We start from the raw sequence: 19,694 nt of genomic DNA, 5'->3' as shown, positions 1-19,694 counted from the left end.
TTTTTTTTTTTTTTTTTTTGACAGTACTGAGGGTTGGACTAGGACTAGGCAAGTGGCAAAAGTGACAAGTACTCTACCACCAAGTTAAATCTCCATCCCTTTTTATTTTGAGACAAGTTCTGGCTCCGTTGCCCAGGCTGATCTCAACTTGCAATCCTCCTGCCTCAGCCTCTCAAGTATCAAAACTACAGGGTGCGCCATGTGCCTGGTTCAAGATTCTTTTCTGTTCACTTTTTTTTTTTTTTTTTTTTTGGTGTGTGGTAAAATACACACAACCTAAGATTTGCCATCTTGGCCCCCTTGAAGCGTATGATTCAGCAGCATTAACCAGGTTCATATTCTTGTTCAGTCATCATCACTGTCTGTTTCCAGAACTTTCCTATCCTGCTGAGCAGTAGATCTCAAAATATATTCCTCTTGTCTATCTGAAACTTCAAACCCTCTGACCTCCTTGACCACGCAGTCTCTGGTAACCCCCATTCTGCTTTCTACTTCTAGAAATTCAACATTTGTAGATTCCACATACAGGTGAGATCCTGCAGGATCCCACTTCCTGTTCCCAGTTTATTTCACTTCCTGTGTTGTCACAGTGATAGAATGCCCTTTTTTTGAAAGGCTGGCCAGCATTCCACTGTGAACATATGCCACCTTTTCTTTATCTGTTCATCCATTGACGGACACTTGGCTATTGGCAATGCTGCATGAACGTGGGGGTTTGGCTCTCTCTGACAGACTATTTCAACTCCTTCTGTGCCTGTATTGGGAAGTGGAATTCCTGGATTATGTGGTTGATAATGTCCTTGGATGCACAGAATGTTTCAGCTCTCATGAGGTCCAATTTATCTGGTTTTTGTTATTATGAATACTTTTGTTGTCATAGCTAAGAAAATACTGTCAAAGCCAACGTTATGAAGCATTCATACTACATTTTCTTCTAAGATTTTTATAATTTTAGCTCTTACATTTAGATCTTTGATCCATTAGGAGTTAATTTTTGAAGATGATATTAGACAAAGACTCAGATTCATTCTTTTTAAAAAAATATATACTTCTTTGTTTTAATAAATGCTTGTTTTTTAGTTTTATTTATGTGGTGCTGGGGATGGAACCCAGTGCATGCTAGGCAAGCGCTCTACAACTTAGCCACAACCCCAGCCCTTCAGATTCATTCTTTTGTATGGATATCCATCTTCTCAACATCATTTATTGAAAAGATCCTTTTCCCCATTGGACAGTATTAGCACCCTCATCAAAATCATCTGGCCACAGGGGTGTAGTTAGATGGAAGGAATAACTTCTAATGTTCTATAGCACAGTAGGATGTCTGTGCTTGACTACAATTAATTCTAAATTTCAAAATATCTAGCAAAGATGATTTCAAATGTTCCCAACACATAAAAAATTATATTAATCTGTATGTCTTTCTTTATACCAGTAGCATACTTTTTTGGTTACTGTAGTATCGTACTAAATATTGAGTCTTGCAAGTTTGGGCTATTTGGGGTCCCTTGATAATCCATATGAATTTTTAGGATAGATTTTTCTATTTCTGCAAAAAAATGTCCGTGGGACTTTGGCAGACTTGTATTGACTGTATAGATCACTTTAGGTTGTATGGTCATCTTAACAATATTGTCTTCCAAATCATGAACATAGGATGTCTTTCCATTTATTTATGTCTTCTTTAATCTTTTTTTCTCCCCAGCAATGTTTTGTAGTTTTCTGGGTAAAAATCTTTGACCACCTTGGTGAAGTTTATTTCTACATATTTCATTCTTTTTGATGCTCTTATAAATGGATTTTTTTAAAGTTTCCTTTGGGATCATTAGTATGTAGAAATACATGGTTGTTACATTGCATATTGATTTCATTAGCCTGCAACTATGCTGAATTTGCTTATTAGTCTTAACAGTTTGTGGAATCTTTAGGATTTTCTACATATAAGTTAATGTCATTTGCAAACAGAAATTTTACTTCTTTCTAAGATGTCTTTTCTTTCTTCCTTCCTTCCTTCCTTCCTTCCTTCCTTCCTTCCTTCCTTCCTTCCTTTCTTTCTTTCTTTCTTTCTTTCTTTCTTTCTTTCTTTCTTTCTTTCTTTCTTTCTTTCTTTCTTTCTTTCTTTCTTTCTTTCTTTCTTTCTTTCTTTCTTTCTTTCTTTCTTTCTTTCTTTCTTTCTTTCTTTCTTTCTTTCTTTCTTTCTTTCTCCTAATTGCTCTGGATAAGACTTCTAATACTAAGTTGAATAGAACTGGTAAAAGCAAGCATCCTTGTATTTTTCCTGATATAGAGGGAAAGCTTTTAGCCTTTTTCCATGGAGGACAATGCCAGCTTGGGCTTTCCATATACAGCCTTTACTATACTGAGGTGGTTTTCTTCTAGTCCCAGTTTGAGTGATTTTTAGTATTAAGAGATGTTAAATTTCATCAGTACTTTTTAAAAGTTTTGGATTTCTTTGTTTGTTTGTTTTTATCTTTGAAACAGAGTCTTCCTAGTTGCCCAGGCTGGCTTTGAAATTAAAATCCTCCTGCCTCAGCCTCTGAAATAGCTGGGCTTACCAATGGGCACCAACACAGTTGGCTAGTGCCCTTACTGATTCAGTCTCCTTACTAGTTAGAAATCTGTTCAGATATTCTCTTTTTTCATGATCCTGTGTTTGTAGGAATTTGCATTTCATCTAGATTATCCAATTGGTGACACACCATCTATTGAACTGAAAAATCTACCCTAAAATTAGTATGGATTATCAAGTACTCTTATTCTAAAGAAGAAATAATAATGTCTCCAATTTCTCTCCTAGTTTTAGTAACTTGAATCCTCTCTCTCTCTCTTTTTTTTTCCTTAATCTGGTTAAAAGTTGTCAATTCTGTTCATCTTTTTTGAAGAACTTTTGATTTCACTGATTTTCTCTACCTTTTTTTTTTAGTCTTTAATTTATTCATCTTTAATCTGTGCTTTCTCATGCTACTAGGTTTGGATTTAATTTGTTCCTTTTCTTTTCTACATCCAAGTTATAAAGCTAGATTGTTGATTTGAGATCTTTTTTCAATGCAAGAATTTATACCTATATTCTTCTTGCACAAGATTCTTAACTTCCTTGAGCCGTGGATTCCTCAACTGAAAACTGCAAAAATGTACTTGCTTCATGGTATTCAATTTAAAGATTGAATATAATAATCAATTTACCTTTCAGCAAAATGCCACACAGAGAAGAAATGTTCCATAAATGTTAGCTTCTATTACTACTATCACCCTTAGCCTCAAGGTCAGGTAGCCAGATCCACCTCTTATTAGCCACATGAATTTAAGTAAGCCTTTTCACCACTTTGAGTCTCAGTTTTTTCATTCATAAAATGGAAATAATGTCTATCTGACAGGCCACTGGTCTGTTGTTGTTGTTGCATTGTTTTTAATTTTTTTTAGACAGGGTCTTACTAGGTTGTAAGGCTGGCCTCCAATTTGAGATCCTCCTGCCGCGATTGGGTCCCAATCACTGGGTTTACAGGCTTGAGCCACTGTGCCCAGCTATTTGACAAGCTTATAGTGTAGATCAAATGAGATACATACCAAGTATTTAGCACAGGGTCTCCATACCGGTAGACAACAGTAGCGTTAGCCATCAGCCTTGAGTTAACTGGTGAAGGCTATACCTAAAATAGTTGCTGCAGAAATAAAGAAGAAACAGATGCAAAAAGTATTATATATGGGCGGGGGGGCCGTGTTACACAAAAAACAAAACCACCGGGACTTGGTTACTGCCCAAACATGGGAAAGATAAGAAGGAAGTTAAGTGCAGACTTTTGAGCCTGGTGTTGGTTTTCATCTCCTGAGATGCAGCCAGGAGGGGGTTAGGGTTAGGGTTAGGGTTAGGGTTAGGGTTAGGGTTAGGGTTAGGGTTAGGGTTAGGAAAGTGGAACAAGAGAGGAGCCTGGGAAAGGCCTCAGACCACAGGGCAGAGCTGATCCCCGGGAGGAGGCTGGGAGGAGGAGGAGGAAGTGTTGGGAGGCAGTGGGGTTCTAAAGAGTTTCTCCAAGGCCAGTGGGGAGTTCTCAAGACTCACCCATCAGGGGAAAACCTCATCTTGCAAAATTGGGCTTCCTTTCCAACTCTACAGGGGGCCGTGGGAAGCGGGGACTCCTGCACACATGGAGGTGGATTCGGAGTGCTCCCATCTGGGCTTTCTGTCCATTCCGGAGACCTGAGATGCACATAATCGTGGCTGCCACAATTGCGAGGCCAAGGGAAAATGCAACCCTGAAAGGGTTGGCAGTCGTACAAAAATAGCAACTGCCTTTCCCAGGTTTCCAACGCCTTCAAATGACTGCCAACAGGGCAGCATGGAATTGAAAGGAGACCAATCACCAACCAGAAACAGGGAGTGGAGGAAGGATTGTGAGGATATAGTATGCTGATCACCTCCCAGCACCTTCCACAGAAATGCATCCCTCAAGGAACAGAGACTACTTGGTGCAAGGCGTTCCCCAAAGCACTCCCTCAGTAAAATCACTTCACTTTCATTTCTTCTTCTCTTTTCTTAACAGCTGGCCCAGGCGGAGATAACAACATCAACCAACCACTCTCACCTGGGGCCATTGCCGGCATCGTGATTGGAGTCTTGGCTGGAGTGGGGCTGATAGCAGGCCTGGGGTATTTCCTGTTTTTCAGGAAGACTGGCGGGTATGGTGCCTTTCCTCCTCTTCCATGTTCTCCAAGGCCAACTGCCACGCTTGGGAGAGGGGAAGACTTCTTTACCTTACCTCCATCTCTGGGACTGGATCTCCTTCCCTTTCCTGAACTCCTCCTTCTCGGCACTCATTCCTGTGGGTGGTGGCTCTCCCTGCCTTCCTGCTCCCTGCCCTCCCTCTTGGACATGGTTATCCCCATCCCCATCCAGTTTGGAGGAACAGATCTGATTATGTTCCCCTGTCATCCCCCATCAGGAAGCCAAGGTCCAAGAAGGAAAACACAGGAAGAAATGAAAGGAGTATTATTAGGAGAAAGCAAATTACATGCTCTGTCCGCCACAGCAGCTGGAGATGGGAAGGAAAGGACAGGAGGAGAATCTAAGAGAAAGTGGGAAGAACCAAAGTCCTCTTGGACAATAAATAAAGTGGGGGGGGGCGATAAGCCAGAATCGAGGATCATGGGTTCGAAGCCAGCCTCAGCAACTTAAAGGAAGGCTTTAAGCAACCTGTCTCAAAATAAAAAATAGAAAGGGCTGGGTATATGTCTCAGTGGTTAAGTGCCCCTGGATTCAATCCCTGGTACCAAAAAGAAAGAAAGAAAAGAATAGAACTGTGCAGCAGGAGATGTAGCTCAGTGGTAGTTTGTACTGGGTTTGGTCTCCAGCACCAGAAAAAGAAGAGAAAAAAAAAAAATAGACCAAAGTGTGAACATCCAGCAAACAGGAAAGGAGTAAGCACCAAAGGAATAGTGGTTATGTTGAAGACTGAGGTCCTCAAAGGGTCAGCAGGACCAACCCAGTGTGAATGGACATCAAGGATCGCCAAAGAATTTTCTGCTAACCGTGTCCTTCCTAACTCAGGGAGCAAAGGTCCTGTGCTTGGGAATAGCAGTCACAGTGTCTGATATTTGTTTAGGGCAAGCGACCAGCACGATCTCACAGAGCACATACCCTCAGCCTCCAACCACAGTAAGTAAAGCCACTCGCCCAGTGAGAACCGTCTGCTTCATGTGTGCCCTGCAGGAAATGCCACAGTCACAGGCCACTCCGTCCCTTCTGAATTCTGACAGAGGAGGTCTCCACTGCCCAACCCGAAATTGGCATAGGTTCTCACACCCTTCCCAGCCACAACAGTGTCTTGAGACTTGGCCCCTGAGACAGGTTAGGCAGGCCTGAGTCAACCACAGTTCCAGGAGCCATTCCCTCCCCCCTCCCTCCTTCCCTTCCTGCTCTACTAGGGATGTGGGCATTTATTCTCCCTTGGTGAGACTTTCCTTGTCTTGTGAGTGTGCTGGGTGCTGCGGGTCTCAACGTCCCTCCTTGCCACGGGAGCATGTTACTGAGAAACACATCTGTGCGAAAAATCAAGCCTTGAGAGCTGGTAGACGGGGTGGACAGAGGCCTCCTTGGCTCCACCCGTCTTCCTCTGGTACTAGTGTGCTGGGTCTGAACCACAGACCCCAAGGGAAGCAGATTCCTTAATGGATGGTGGGCCACCTCCCTCAGCTCCCCACCCCCAACCACCACGGCCTGCCACCTCCTTCAGGTAGAAGCGCAAGGCCTTCATCAGCTCCGCATTCCCTTGGTTGGTAACTCCTCTTTTGTTTCCTCAGGTCTGGGCCCCTCTGACCACTCTCCTGACAAGGTAAGCACAGTCCGTTTGCTGGCTCATGTTCCCCTGGAGAGAACGGAGTATTCTTGGGGACAAAATGTGAGACCAAGTCTGGGTCTAAGTTCTTCAATGCAGCAACAAAGAAATATTGGTTAGTCAAGAGTCCACCCCAAGGCGAGAATATGTCCTTTGCAGTTGTCCCCATCCTGTGTTTAAATCCTGGTGGCAACTCTCAGCTCTGTGCACCCTTGACAGGTTACTTAACTTCTTTAATCTTCAGTTTTCTCACCAGTAAAATGGGCATTCTGCCCACTTCAATAAGCTAAAAGGATTAAGGAGTTAAGTACATAAAACACCCCATACACTTCCCAGCACAAGGAAGGCACCCATCCTTCTCCTATGCCTACTTCAAACAGGTCCTGCTCTTACTAGCAAAGGGGAGTTTCCATTCTAATGGATCTGAGGTCTGGCTCCTTTATTTTATAATCATTTTTACAGAATTTTTCTCATCTTAACCTTTCAATTGAGTGCACACGAATACTGAAAAGTACTGAAGTCATAAGTGATTTTTACCACACGTGATCTTTCACAAGGGGAACACACCCATGTCTGCAGTACCCGAATCCAGACACTCTGTGGCCATCTCCTTGCCCCCAAGAAGAATCCTTCTAGTCATTTCCCTACAAGATAGACCTCTGCCCAGATTGAGAGCACTGGAAATCAGGGTGCAGCATATCCCTTATGCATCTGGTTTCATTCAGCATTGTCTTGTGAGACAATTCATCCACAATTGTACATATTTGTGGTTTATTATTATTTTTAATTTTTATTTTTATTTTTGCAATGCTGGGAATCGAACCCAGGGCCTCAGCATGCCAGGCAAGTGCTCTACCACTGAGCCACATTCTCACTGCCGGGGTATGGTATTCCATTGTATCAACACCGTCATCCGCCTCTTCTAACCATTATTCATGAGGATGCTAGCAAGCAGAAAACCAGTACCAAAGTCCCCTGCCAAAGCTAAATGTCCAGAAGAGGTGGCCACGCAGTGCGGTTGAGTCCCATCAGCCAGGGTGACACTCTGACCTGTGACACTGAGCTGATTGCTGTTTCTACTTTCCAGGGGGATGATGTTGCTTATTCTTCTCTGAACTTCAACATCCAGGAACCAACACAACCAACTTCACCCACCTCCCTGTCCCCGACAGCCACAGAAACTGTTTACTCTGAATTGAAAAAGAAGTAATGCAACCTGTTCTGCTCGCTGCACTGGTGATGTGCTCCAAGTCTCAGCACCCTCACTAGGAGATCTCTTGAGGGGGAGGGGGGAAGAAGTCCCTCCCCACCCCATTACACACCTCCCTTCTGTGTCAACAAATGGAAAGAATATCCGGGAGTGTTCGGGCACACCAATCTTCCTTCTTGTTGAAATTTGGCAAAGTAGACTTTGGGAGAGAATTGAAGGACCTTCCTGTCCCTCCGGGCTTCCTGACCTAGACTTGTTTTAAATTTACTTATCCAGAGTGTACCAATTCCTTCCCAACCCAGTCCTGACCTGTCAGATTCTAACCTGAATTTTCCATAACCTTGAGAGTTATGTCCTTTTCCACTTAATTGCTTATGCCAGAAAAAAAGAGAGAGAGAAAGTAAAAGCAGTAGTAGTGGCTTTTCCATTCTCTCCAAAACCCACCATCCACAGGAAAATCTAATATATAACCAGTAGTGACCTGGGAAATTCTATAACTTTGTCCACTGTCAGGGTCGCTTACCTACAGGACCAGGGTCTGAGCACCTTGCTGCTTAGCTAGAATACCACCTAAGCCCTTTGGCAGAAATGTTTCCAGAGAACCCACCAGAAACAACTGGAAAAATATCTGCCAAGGTCCATAGGTGATTCCTAAAAAAAAAAAAAAAAAATGCAAAAATCACACCTATGCCTTTAATATCTGGATGGGTGTTATTCAAGGAAGTGCCCAGAAAAGAAGAGATTATAGCTTTTGCAGGGGGGAAAGAAAGCTTTTCATAGACAACCTGCTGAGAACTTGGAAAAGGAGTAGAGAGCTACTCTTCATAAATTATTTAAATTATTGTTAAAGAATGTGTAATTGGGGGGTATTGGGAGTTTTTTTTCCTCCTTTTCTGATACTTTCTACCATTTTAATCTTTGTAACTGCTTACTTATGTGAATGGAATTATTCTTACTGGGCTTAGCTGTGTAGGCTGATCAGACCGCCTGAGGTTAAAGAAGCCACCAAAATGTCAACAGCCCTTGGCCAGAAGCCTCTGTGGCTTTTTTGACAAGAGCTCCAAATAGAAAACAAGAAGAGGCTTTCCTCATTCGTGCCAGGAATGGACAAGTCACCAGCTCCTTCTCCATGTTTCTGCCCGTGTGTTCTGTCCCTGTCTGCTGGCGTCCCTTAGGGTGTGTTTGGTCCTTAAAAAATGGGAGCCTCTAAAGGGAACACCACTGCTCATACCAATGGCATGGTTCATGACCCAGAAAGCTGCACTGGTGCTAGTGCCCTTGGGACATAAGGGCTGTGAGAGGGGGTTAGGCCATAGTGGGGGATAAGCTGGCCCTGGATTTTCTGCTCTGAAACTTATCTTTTCTCACATAGGGTCAATGAGTCCCCATGTGTCTTAAGATAAAAATGAAAGACAGGAAAAGGAAAGGCAAATGTGCTTCTCATGCAGTCTTCTGCTACACAGATGGACTCTCTTTGGGGCTATGAAGGGAAAGGTTGTATTTGATATTTGCTGCTTGATCTCCTGCTCTGCCTAACAGGCCTCCTCCAAGAGAATTCACTGGGAATTCTCCTACTCAGGTACCTCTTCAGGGATTTCCAGCCCTGACAGAGACTGTATATAGTTTCCCTCATCCATCCTGTGCTGGGTTATTTAATTTTGCCAGACTAAGGCCACTTCTGAATTATTTGTAAAATTTGCTCTATATTTATAATAAAAAAAATCATGTATCAGACTTTCATATGCTGTCTCGTGGTTGGTACTACTTTAGACAACGCAAGTTTGCAGACAGAAAAGATTGCCCGTGGGTACACCTATTTTTAAGTCAACGGGTATCTGATGCAGCGATCAGAATTAGCTAAATTCATTTGCATATTTGCTAACAAAGTGAGCACATCTGGGAGCCACAGGTCACGTTCTAACCTGCCTGGAAGGAATGTGGATCTTCCTCTGGGAGAGGAAATGCCATCAGGAGTAACAGATCTCCTGGCCTCTTCCTTAGGGGCAAGTGACACTCACCATCTAGGCATCTCCAGTGAATCAGGGATGGAATACAACTGTCACTCACGAGGCGCTCCCCAAACTCGGTCATATAGAAATCTCTCCAGCATCTTCCATCTCTTCGTTGCCAGTGCTTTTCTTCTGCCTTCTTACAGAGCCAACCTCGATAACTTTCATTTATTGACTCCACTAGGTATTAACTTATTCTCTCATTCCCGTCACTTGTGATCAGCTGAAAGGTGCATGCTCTTTCTCTTCCCCCATCCCGTTTCTCCATCCCCCAGACTGCTGGAGGCAACACAAAATCAGTATCCACCTCCTGGCCAAATTCAAAGGAATTCTCACTGTCCTCACATTTCATTTTTATATCCTCTAACACCACCGATGACCTTTTTTCTTCTGGGGCATTCTTCCATCCCCCACCTCTGTGGCACCCCTCCTCCACACTAGAATTAGTCCTCCGACCTTTATGTTTGCCTCCATGCAACCTCTCCTCAGCTGCAAAGAGCTCTGGGCAATGGCTCCTGCATTTATGTCTCTGGCCCCTGCTTCCCAGAACTGACGGCACTCACATCCAAATATCTTCTGAACTAGTCTTTGTTGAGACTGGCTGTCCTCCTCAACACACTCGTCTCTGTCAGTGATACCACCAAAGTTCCCTGCTCTGTCATTTCCCAGACTCAATACATCGTCAAAGTCTGTTGTTTTGTTTTGTTTTGGGGGAGGCTGTACAAGGGATTGAACCCAGGGATACTTTCTCACTGAGCCACATCCCCAGCCCTTTTTATTTTTTATTTTAAGACGGGGTCTCACTAAGCTGCTGCAGATGGCCTCCAATTTGCTCTCCTCCTAATCTCGGCCTCCCAAGCACCTGGGATTACAGGCTTGCACCATCACGCCAGGCCTGTTAATTTGGTTTGTTTGTTTGTTTGTTTAAGAGAGAGAGAGAGAGAATTTTTTAATATTTATTTTTTAGTTTTTTTTTTTTTTGGCAGACACAACATCTTTATTTATATGTGGTGCTGAGGATCGAACCCTTGCATACCAGGCAAGCATGCTACCACTTGAGCCATATCCCCAGCCCGCCTGTTAATTCTTTTTAACATCTTTCAGTCATGTGGTTCTCTCCATTCCCACAAACCCAACTGACCTGACACTTCAACAACTGCGCCAAGTACTGCTTGACTTATTTCCTGAAATCTTCCTTGCATATTACTGCCTCATTACCTTTCTAAAAAGTTGTTCATTCTCCTCCTCAAGAATCTACAGCAGGGCAGGTGTGATTGCCTGTTATCCCAGGGAGCCGGGAGGTTGAGGCAGAAGAATCACAAGTTTGAGGCCAGCCTCAGCAACTTAGCCAGACCCTATCTCAAAGTAAAAAGGACTGTTGGATGTAGCTCAGTGGTGCTGTGCTTGCCTAGTATGCTCAAGGCACTGGGTTTGGTCTCCAGTACCATTAGATCAGTTCAATATTTTTCTCTTACCAATCTTTCTTCATGGCCTTTCCCCAGCATAATTCCTCCATTCTAATTAGATGCGTGTCTCTACACATCCTTGCCCATCTATCCAATGTATGCTAATTCTTAGTCCCAATGTTCTGCCTAAAAATGCATTCCAAACAGGGTGATCTCTCCATTATCTGCCCTGCAGTTACCCTTACCCTTCATCACAAGCAACCTCTAACCTCATGGAGGACAAAGATTGCAGCATAAATGTGTGAATCTAAGGCAAAGGACACTGCTACATGTGATTGAGGATCTTTTCCTAATGACCAATTTATGTGATGATGAGAGATACAGAAATGAAGAAGTCAGTGTCCCTGCTCCCAGGAACATAAAACCTAAAACAGAAAATAGACATGGGGGGGTGGGGTTGTGGCTCAGTGGTAGACCGCTGGCCTAGATGCTTGAGGCACAAAGTTCAATTCTCAGCACTGCATATAAATAAATAAAGATCCATTGACAACTGAAAAAATATTAAAAAAAAAAAAAAGAAAATAGGGGCTGGGATTCTGGCTCAGCGGTAGAGCGCTTGCTTAGCATATGCGAGACACTGGGTTCAATCCTCAGCACCACATAAAAAATAAATAAATAAAATAAAGGAATTGTGTCCAACTACAACTAAAAAAATTGTTTAAAAAAGTAAAATAGAGATGGAAAAAAATAATATTAATATAAAAATGAAAGGGATACATGCCTCAGGAAGACAGACATCCAATGGAAAATACGGCTCCACACTGAAATCACTGGAAAGTTTGTTAAAGGAATACTGATGCTCAGACACCACACAGATTTAGGAGTGGGACCCAGGCATTGGTAATTTTTAAACCTTCTGCATGCTACTGATGCATGGCCAGGATGGAGAACCCCTGCTGTCATAGATAGGAGCTGGGTCTACACTGATGGGTTTTAGATAAGGTTATATAGAGTTGCCCAGGGAATTTTTTCAACATACAGAACCCTCTCCATCCCTGGAGAAGCAGGTACAGTATGCCCGGGCTTGTGTATTTTTAAAAACTCCCAAGTGATTCTCCTGTACATTCCTTATTAGAAAACAGTGACCTGGGGCATGGGTAGGATTGAAAAGATGAAAAAGGAGTTGGAAGAACGTTGGACGTGCTGGGCATGAGATGAATAATCTATTCTGCAAGGTGCAGAGAGAAACACAGGAAGAAATTGCTGGTGATGGCTAAACTTTTAAAGATGGGTGATCCTGCTTCTTTTGCATCAAGACAGCTGGGTTGATGACTGGTCAGTAGAACATTTCAACAAGAGCAACCCCGACCCTGTGTGGAACTAGGGGCTGTTTTGAACCCAGGCGGCGCTGTATGAGGTACAAATTAATGAACAGGAGAAGATTAGTACAGAAAAAAAGTTAAAACATGGCATTCTGAGAATGTTTGATTGCAAGCACCGATCTCCCGCGGTAATGATGGCGCTGACTTTCAGTGGTATATCGGGCAGGTACACAGAGACGCTAAGATGGTGAGAAAATCCCAAAACATCTCACAGAATGCTGAATGGAGAAGTAGTTGATTAAAACCTGACCCATCACACCTGCAACGTGGATGTTGATGAATACTAATGAAGTGATGAATTGTCCCTGGCTCTAGTCACTTCAGTCTGAATGACATGCCCATTCAGAAAGGCCAGTTTGCTGTAAAGTTCATAGGATAGAACAATTTCTAACTGATACCACAAAGTTTCCTTTTTCTGTTATATGAAAACCTGGTGATAAGAAAAACATCCAGGAAAGGCAGGCAGACATGAAGGGAAAGCATACAGTTTGGGACTCTTTTCTTTTCTTTTCTTTTTTTTTTTAATTCATAGCTAAACCATGAACTAATAGGTTTTTTTAACAGAAAGTTCTTGACTTTCACATAATTAACCTTGTAATCAAATTATTCATGAGCACCTTTAATCACCTCTTTGGATTTAAGATACATAATTGTAATTAAAACTGAGAAAAAGTTTTAATGTAACACAGATTTATGAATGAATTTAGTGATATTTTTATAGAGAGGTGTCTGTTTGGTCACTGAGCACCATAAGTGGTTAGTAGCCAAGTCATGGAATATTTAGTCCTAATGTAACAGTAGAGAAAGGTGGGGTGGGATATTGAAAATGAAAGGAGAACATAATACAACAATAAAGTTTTTATTAACCCCCACTCCCCCCAAAAAAAAGACTTGACAATCCCAAGTGTCATGAGGAGGGGAATAACCAGAATGCTTATAGATTGCTGATGGAGATCCACAATGGCACAGTCCCTCAGAGAAATGGCTTGATGGTCCTTATAAAGTTTTGACACACTCTATAACCCAGCGATCCCACTCCTACATATTTATCTGAGAGAAATGACAATGTATAGCCATGAAGAACCACACATGAATGTTCACAACAGCATTTTTCATAATGACCGCAAGGTGGAAATAATTCAAATGACCATCAGCAAATGAATAATAAGCAAATTGTGTTGTGCCAATAGGACAGGATTTACTACTCTTCTGCAACTAAAGTGTTCAAACTTGTAAGAAATGGACGAATCTTGCTGGAAGTAGTGGTGCATGCCTGGGATTGCTTGAGACCAGGAGTCCAAGGATGTTCTGAGTGACATAGTGAGATCCTGTCTTAGAAGGAAAAAAAAAAAAAAAGCAAAACAAAGGATGAATCTTTAAAATATCATGCTGTAGCCAGGTGTGGTGGCACACTCCTGTAATCCCAGCAGGTCAGGAGATTGAGGCAGGAGGATGGCAAGTTCAAGGCTAGCTCAGGAATTTAGCAAGGCCCTAAGCAATTTAGCAAGATTTTGTTTGTTTGTTTGTTTGTTGTACTTGGGATTGAACCCAGGGGCATTTAACCACATTGAGCCACATCCCCAGCCCTTTTTATTTTTGAGACAAAATCTCACTAAATCAACTATCATGCTGTGCAAAGTCAAACAGACATAAAGGAGCATGTATTATATACCAGTTAAATGATGCCTGCCAAGAATAGGCACTTTTAACTAATGGTGCTAAGAATTCATTCAAGATGGGGGGAATTAATTGTAAAGGCATTCAAAGGAATTCAGGGATGGCAGAATTGTTCTACATCGAAATTGAGGTGTGATTGCATGGGTGTACACATTTACCAAAATCAAATTGTAAAGTTCAGGAGTGTAGCTCAGCATCATGAAAAAAAAAAAAATTTTATACTTAAGGTCTGTATGCATTTCAATGTATTCTAATTTTTGCCTCAATTTTTTTTTTGGTAAGGGTGCATGTACTGGGGATTTAACCCAGGAGCATTTTAACCACTGAGCCACAATCCCATTTTTTGAAATGGTCTCGCTAAATTGCTTATGGTCTCACTAAATTGCTCAGGCTGGCTATGAACTTTCAATCCTCCTGTGCTGGAATTATAGGTCTGCACCACCACACCAGGCTAATTCTTACCTTAATTTTTAAAAGTAAAATTAGATGTGGCTAATTCAATCTATCAGTACAAAGCACCAATATTCATATTCTATTGCTGCCTTACAAATTACCATGGACTCAGTAGTTTAAAACAACACTTGTTTATTAGTTCACAGAGCTGAGCTCCTTGCAGTCACAGGTTGAGGTCTTCATTGACCTACTGATAACAGGGACCACTCTCAGAAACTAGAGGATGTTCCAAGGTCCCAGCCCCATGACCGCCCCATTTCAGCAACAGAGGGTCTCCCACTCACACTTCTAAAGTCCATGATTTCTCTTTCTGAAACCAGCCAGAGAAAACTCTTTGCTTTTAAAAGATTCATGGGATTAGATTAGGTCCACTCAGATAATCTCCTTGATTAACTCAAAATCAACTGATTTGTATCTTTAATTATATCTTCAAAATCCTGATTGCCAGAACTGAGCACGGTGGTGCACACCTTTCATCCCAGCAGTTTGGGAGGTTGAGGGAGGAGGATTGTGACTTGAAAGCCAACCTAAGCAATTTAATGAGGCCCTAAGCAACTCAGCAAGACCCTGTCTCTAAATAAAATATAAAAATAAAGAGCTGGGGATGTGGCTCAGAGGTTAAGCGCCCCTGGGTTCAATCCAAGGTACCAAAAAAAAATTTTTTTTTAAATCCTGAGTGCCACACAAAGTAAGCATCATGGATGGGAGGTGGTAACTCATCATATTCTCCATTCCAGGAGAGGATGGGGGCCATCTTAGAATTCTTTGTGCCACATCACCACATGAAGCTGTCCCTGCTCCTAAGGATCTTCCCCAGAGAGATCCCTGAGAGACCCTGAAGGGACCCCTGTTGTGCAGGGGGCCAAAGAAGCCAAGCATGATCAGTCCAACTTAAAGTGAGACAAGAGACTGTGATTAGTCTGTTCTCGATGCCATAACAGAGTACGGCACACTGGGCGACTTAGACAACGGAAATTTGTGTGTGTGTGCAGTGCTGGGGTCAATCTCAGGGTCTCTTGCATGCTAGGTAAGCACTCAGCCACTGAGCTACACCCCCAGCCCTAACCATGAAAATTTATTTCTCACAGTTCTGGAGATCCAAGATATCAATGTGTCAACAGATTTAGTTTCTTTTATGTTTTTTTATTTAAATTAAATGTCTTTTTAACTGTATACATAAACATTGCCCAAATTATACATGCATACATTGTGTAAAGTTTAAATCAGTGACACATTCTTCTCCTCAAATATTTGTCTTTTTTTTTTTTTTTTTTTTTTTTTTTGTACAAGGGATTGAACGCAGGGGCACTTAAACACTGAGCCACATCCCCAGCCCTTATTTATTTTTTATTTAGAGACAGGGTCTCACTGAGTTGCTCAGGTCCTTGATAAATAGCTGAAGCTGGCTTTGAAGTGATGATCCTCCTGCCTCAGCCTCCTGAGCTGAGGTGTGTGCCACTGCACCCGGCAACATTTGTCTTTTTGGTTGTAAACACTCAAAATCCTTTATTTTAGTTTTTTAAAATGTTGTCATTATCTACAGTCATCTTAGCAACACTTCTTATCAGGTTTCTGCTGAGGCCCTTCTCCTTGGCTTGCAGGTGGCTGCCTGGCTGTCCTCACAGGGTCCTTTCCCTGTGCATTTACATCACTGGTGTCACCTTTCCTTATGAGGATACCTGGCAGGTAGGATTAGGGCCCACCCTAATGGCCTGATTTTACTCATCACCTTTAAAGTCCTTATCTTCAAATGCAGCCACATTCTGGGTTCTGACCTAAGACTTTGGGAAGCATACAATTCAGCCCATCACAGGAACCCAGGACAGAAAGCAGAAACAAGAAAGCAAGGCTCCTTTTCTCCCAGCCACAGACACACCGCAGACCTCAAGCCTTCAGCAATGTTCACAGGCACAGATGGTAGCTGGCATTTAAGTTAACCCCTAAAAAACGAAAGTTACCGGAGGTTGAAAGGCATCCCAAGAAACCAAACAAAACCCAGCCAGGATCTTTTAAAGACTCCTGATGTTTTATTCATTCAACAAACATCTGTGAAGAACTCACCACTCTATGTCAAACACTAAACTAGGTGTTGAGAAAAGCGAACCTGATTCAAACAACCTTGTTATTTGAAAGAGAAGAAGAAAGGAAGTAACTGAAGAACAAAGAGGAAAAAGAAGAGGAAAGGAAGAACAAGTATAAAATAATCTCAGAAATTTGATCATTGGTCGCATATTTCTTGATATTATTTTTCAATGGGATAATGTTTTAGTTTTTTGTCTTGTTTTGTTTGGTACCAGGGATTGAACACAGGGGCACTTACAAACTGAGCCATATTTCCAGCCTCTTTTTATTTTTTATTTTGAGATAGAGTCTCACTGAGTTGCTTAGGGCCTTGCTACATTGCTGAGGCTGACCTCGAACTGGTGATTCTCCTGCCTCAGCCTCCTGAGTAGCTGGGATTACAGGTGAGCACCACACTTGGCATGGTTGTGGTTTCTAAAAGAGCCCTTATGTTTTAGGAGCATCACTGAAATATTTATAGATAAAATAATTTGATGTCTAGGATTTCTTACAAAATAATCCATGTTTGGGGAGGGAGGACATAAAGTCGGAGCATAGATGAAACAAGACTGGCCTGGAAGGATAATCGTTGGAGTTGGGCGATGAGTACGTGTAAGTTCATCATACCATTGTCTCTACTTTTATAACTATTTGAGAATTTCCAAGAAAATTAAAAAGTCCTTGTTCTCTAAAAGCTTACCACAGGAATCAGCTAGCCCAGTAAATAGAATCTCATGCAGTTGTTCTATCCACAGGTGCTAGGCAAGCTCCAAGGACAGAGAGTGCCAGAGATGGGCTGAGGGAGTCCGAGGTGTCACAGGAAAGACCCCTTTGACCAGTCTTTAAAGAAGAGTATCCCAGGTCAGACAAGCAGGTAGGAAGGCATGCAGGAGGGACATGGCCAAGCTTCCCGCTCACTCTGGATGACTCTGGATGACTTAGGCAAGAGCAAAGGTTCCCGAAGCCTGACCACCTGCTGTTCCAGAATCCCAGCGCCCCTGGGGTGACCTCAGGCAGGCTCTGAGCCTCGGCTTCTTTATCTACAGAACAGGGATTATATCAATACATACAGTTGGTGTCAGGAGTAAAGAAATTAATCCATGTGTAAACATTTAGAAGATACTAGGTGAGCCGGGCACACCTGTAATCCCAACGGCTCAGGAGGATCACAACTTCAAGACCAGCCTCAGCGACTTAAGGAGGCCCTAAGCAACTTAGTGAGATCCTGTCTCAAAAAATATAAAGGGATGGGAATACAGCTCAGTGGTAAAGTGTCTCTAAGTTCAATCCCCAATACCAAAAAGAAACAAATTTTAAAAAAACTGATGAACAATAAATGTTAGGCATTAGCCATGGTAGGAGTTGTGACCCATAATACTCTACCACACACATTTTGAAAATCGCAATGAATTGTTTGTTACCTCTGTCCTTTTGGTTAAGACTGTAACCTTGTAGACCTGTGTTTTCATAGCACCAGAATTCAGCCCCAGGCCATGCCCCTAATGGCCTTTGATCAGGTAACTAACTCTTCCTTCAGGTGGCAGAAAGGGACCATCAACAGCCTCTGTTTGCCCCCCTCCTTATTTCCCTGTGTTACACCTTCCATTTCTGCAGTTCCTGGGCCTCCTTCCTTCTGCACACCTACTCTGCACCAGGAATGTCCATTCACTAACTGTGCATTCTGCCACTGCCTCTCCCTGTCCCCACAGGGACAATATTGCCTAAACAACCTTATTGTTCAATTAATGAAGGCTGAAGGGAGGCTGAATTTCTAGCCCATTAGCCTCCTACTTGTTTGTGAAAAGTAAAAATCTGGAAAAGACAAAAGCAGGTAAGCTGGTGGGCACAGAATGAAGCCCTCCAAGGTATCCCGAGCCCTGAGGAAATCCTGTAGACACATTTGAACATCAGCTAATGCCTCTCTCTGGTGTTCTGGGAGCTCAGAAACAGCTAGAAAGCAGAAGGAAGCATGGTGGGAAGGAGCCCAGCTTCCTACAGGTTTTTTGCTTTGCAAACTTCAGACATCCTCATTTTCCCCCAAGAGCAGACTCAAGGAGGAAGATACATGACCACAGACGGCCACCAACTCCAAAAATAAAGTAGGAAGGTCAGCAGCAGGTTCTTCTGTGTACCCAGTGCCCTCTGCCCTGAGCCACAGTGTAGGGCTGGACCATGATCCTGGTCTCCCCGGGAGTGGCAATTACTGGTTGATCATTAACCAACTCCCCAGGCGCAGAAGGAAATGGAGAATGCTCAAGTCCCTCTTCCCCAGGCCGTTCCCCCCAAGTGTCCTCTGGGAAGACAATGGAGGCTAGGTCTGCAGACCCAGACACAAGGGTTCTATGCTGTGAAGAAGGTGGAGAGGGGAAGGAAGAGAAATGGATCCCTGGAGAGAGTACACTAAAAAGGGCAGTTGGATCCTGCTCTGTTTAAAGGTCAAAGTCTCACAAAGCAGCACCCGGGCTCGGAGGGATGAGAGTCGTGTGGCTCCACTGGGATCCGGAGCTTTCCCTGCTTGGGGCTCCAGAAAGAAAGCTGAAGTCCTAGTGTGTTGTGAAACTGGCTTCCTCAGTAGGGCTCAGACTGATTTGTTGTTGTTATTTTAGAGTTTGCATGTGTGTGTGTGTGTGTGTGTGTGTGTTGCCAGGGGTGGAACCCAGGGCCCTGCATGTAGTAAGCAAGTGCTCTCCCACCCAGCCACACCCCCAGCCCCTCAGATTGATTTTCAAAGTAACTCTACATAATAAGTAACCAAAATATTTTGAGTAATAACCAAATTTTTTTTAGAATAAGTGTATATTATTTCCAGGACAACTACTTTTAGGGTGCCTGTGTTGATCTGAATATGATATACTTGCTAAAGGAATCCTCTATCTATAATTGACAGGAGTCCCATAACTTTATCATGTTAATTTACATGATACTGAAGAACAGTCCAATATTAGAGGGAGACTGAGGAAGCCAAGGCCCCCCGTAGGAGCTTTCCTGGGTCACTCGGTTGGCCAGCTCTACCAGGTGCAAGGGAGCGGGGAGGGTAGGAATGGGTGCAAACAGGTACTGAATTCTCCCGCTTCTGTGGAACCCAGGAAGAGTGCTGTTACCTTTATCACCATGGAAGAATCAAGCTTTGCTCATCTATTGACTTTGCGTTGGGCAGAAAAACTTGA

The 19,694-nt window shown here is 42.9% G+C and overlaps 1 protein-coding gene and 1 non-coding gene across 6 annotated transcripts in view; one reads left to right on the top strand and one right to left on the bottom strand.

Moving 5' to 3' along the window:
• Ceacam1 (CEA cell adhesion molecule 1) overlaps positions 1-9,279 on the top strand; it is a 20,153-nt gene extending 10,874 nt beyond the window's left edge. For 2 of the 5 annotated variants that reach the window (XM_048790842.1, XM_015496801.2), the window contains 4 exons: positions 4,539-4,674; positions 5,598-5,650; positions 6,295-6,326; positions 7,417-9,279. In XM_048790842.1, coding sequence (XP_048646799.1) covers positions 4,539-4,674; positions 5,598-5,650; positions 6,295-6,326; positions 7,417-7,539 — 344 coding nt within the window. In that variant the 3' untranslated portion in view covers positions 7,540-9,279. The other 3 variants (XM_015496802.2, XM_048790841.1, XM_048790840.1) reach the window with 3 other exon arrangements.
• Trnaa-ggc lies at positions 7,133-7,207 on the bottom strand. Its single transcript has one exon. It is a non-coding gene; the product is annotated as a tRNA-Ala (tRNA).
• Positions 9,280-19,694: the final 10,415 nt, after the last annotated feature.

Source organism: Marmota marmota, unplaced genomic scaffold (assembly GCF_001458135.2).
Source record: "Marmota marmota marmota unplaced genomic scaffold, marMar, whole genome shotgun sequence".
Taxonomy (NCBI): Eukaryota; Metazoa; Chordata; class Mammalia; order Rodentia; family Sciuridae; genus Marmota; species Marmota marmota.
This window is presented reverse-complemented; position numbering and strand designations above follow the sequence as displayed.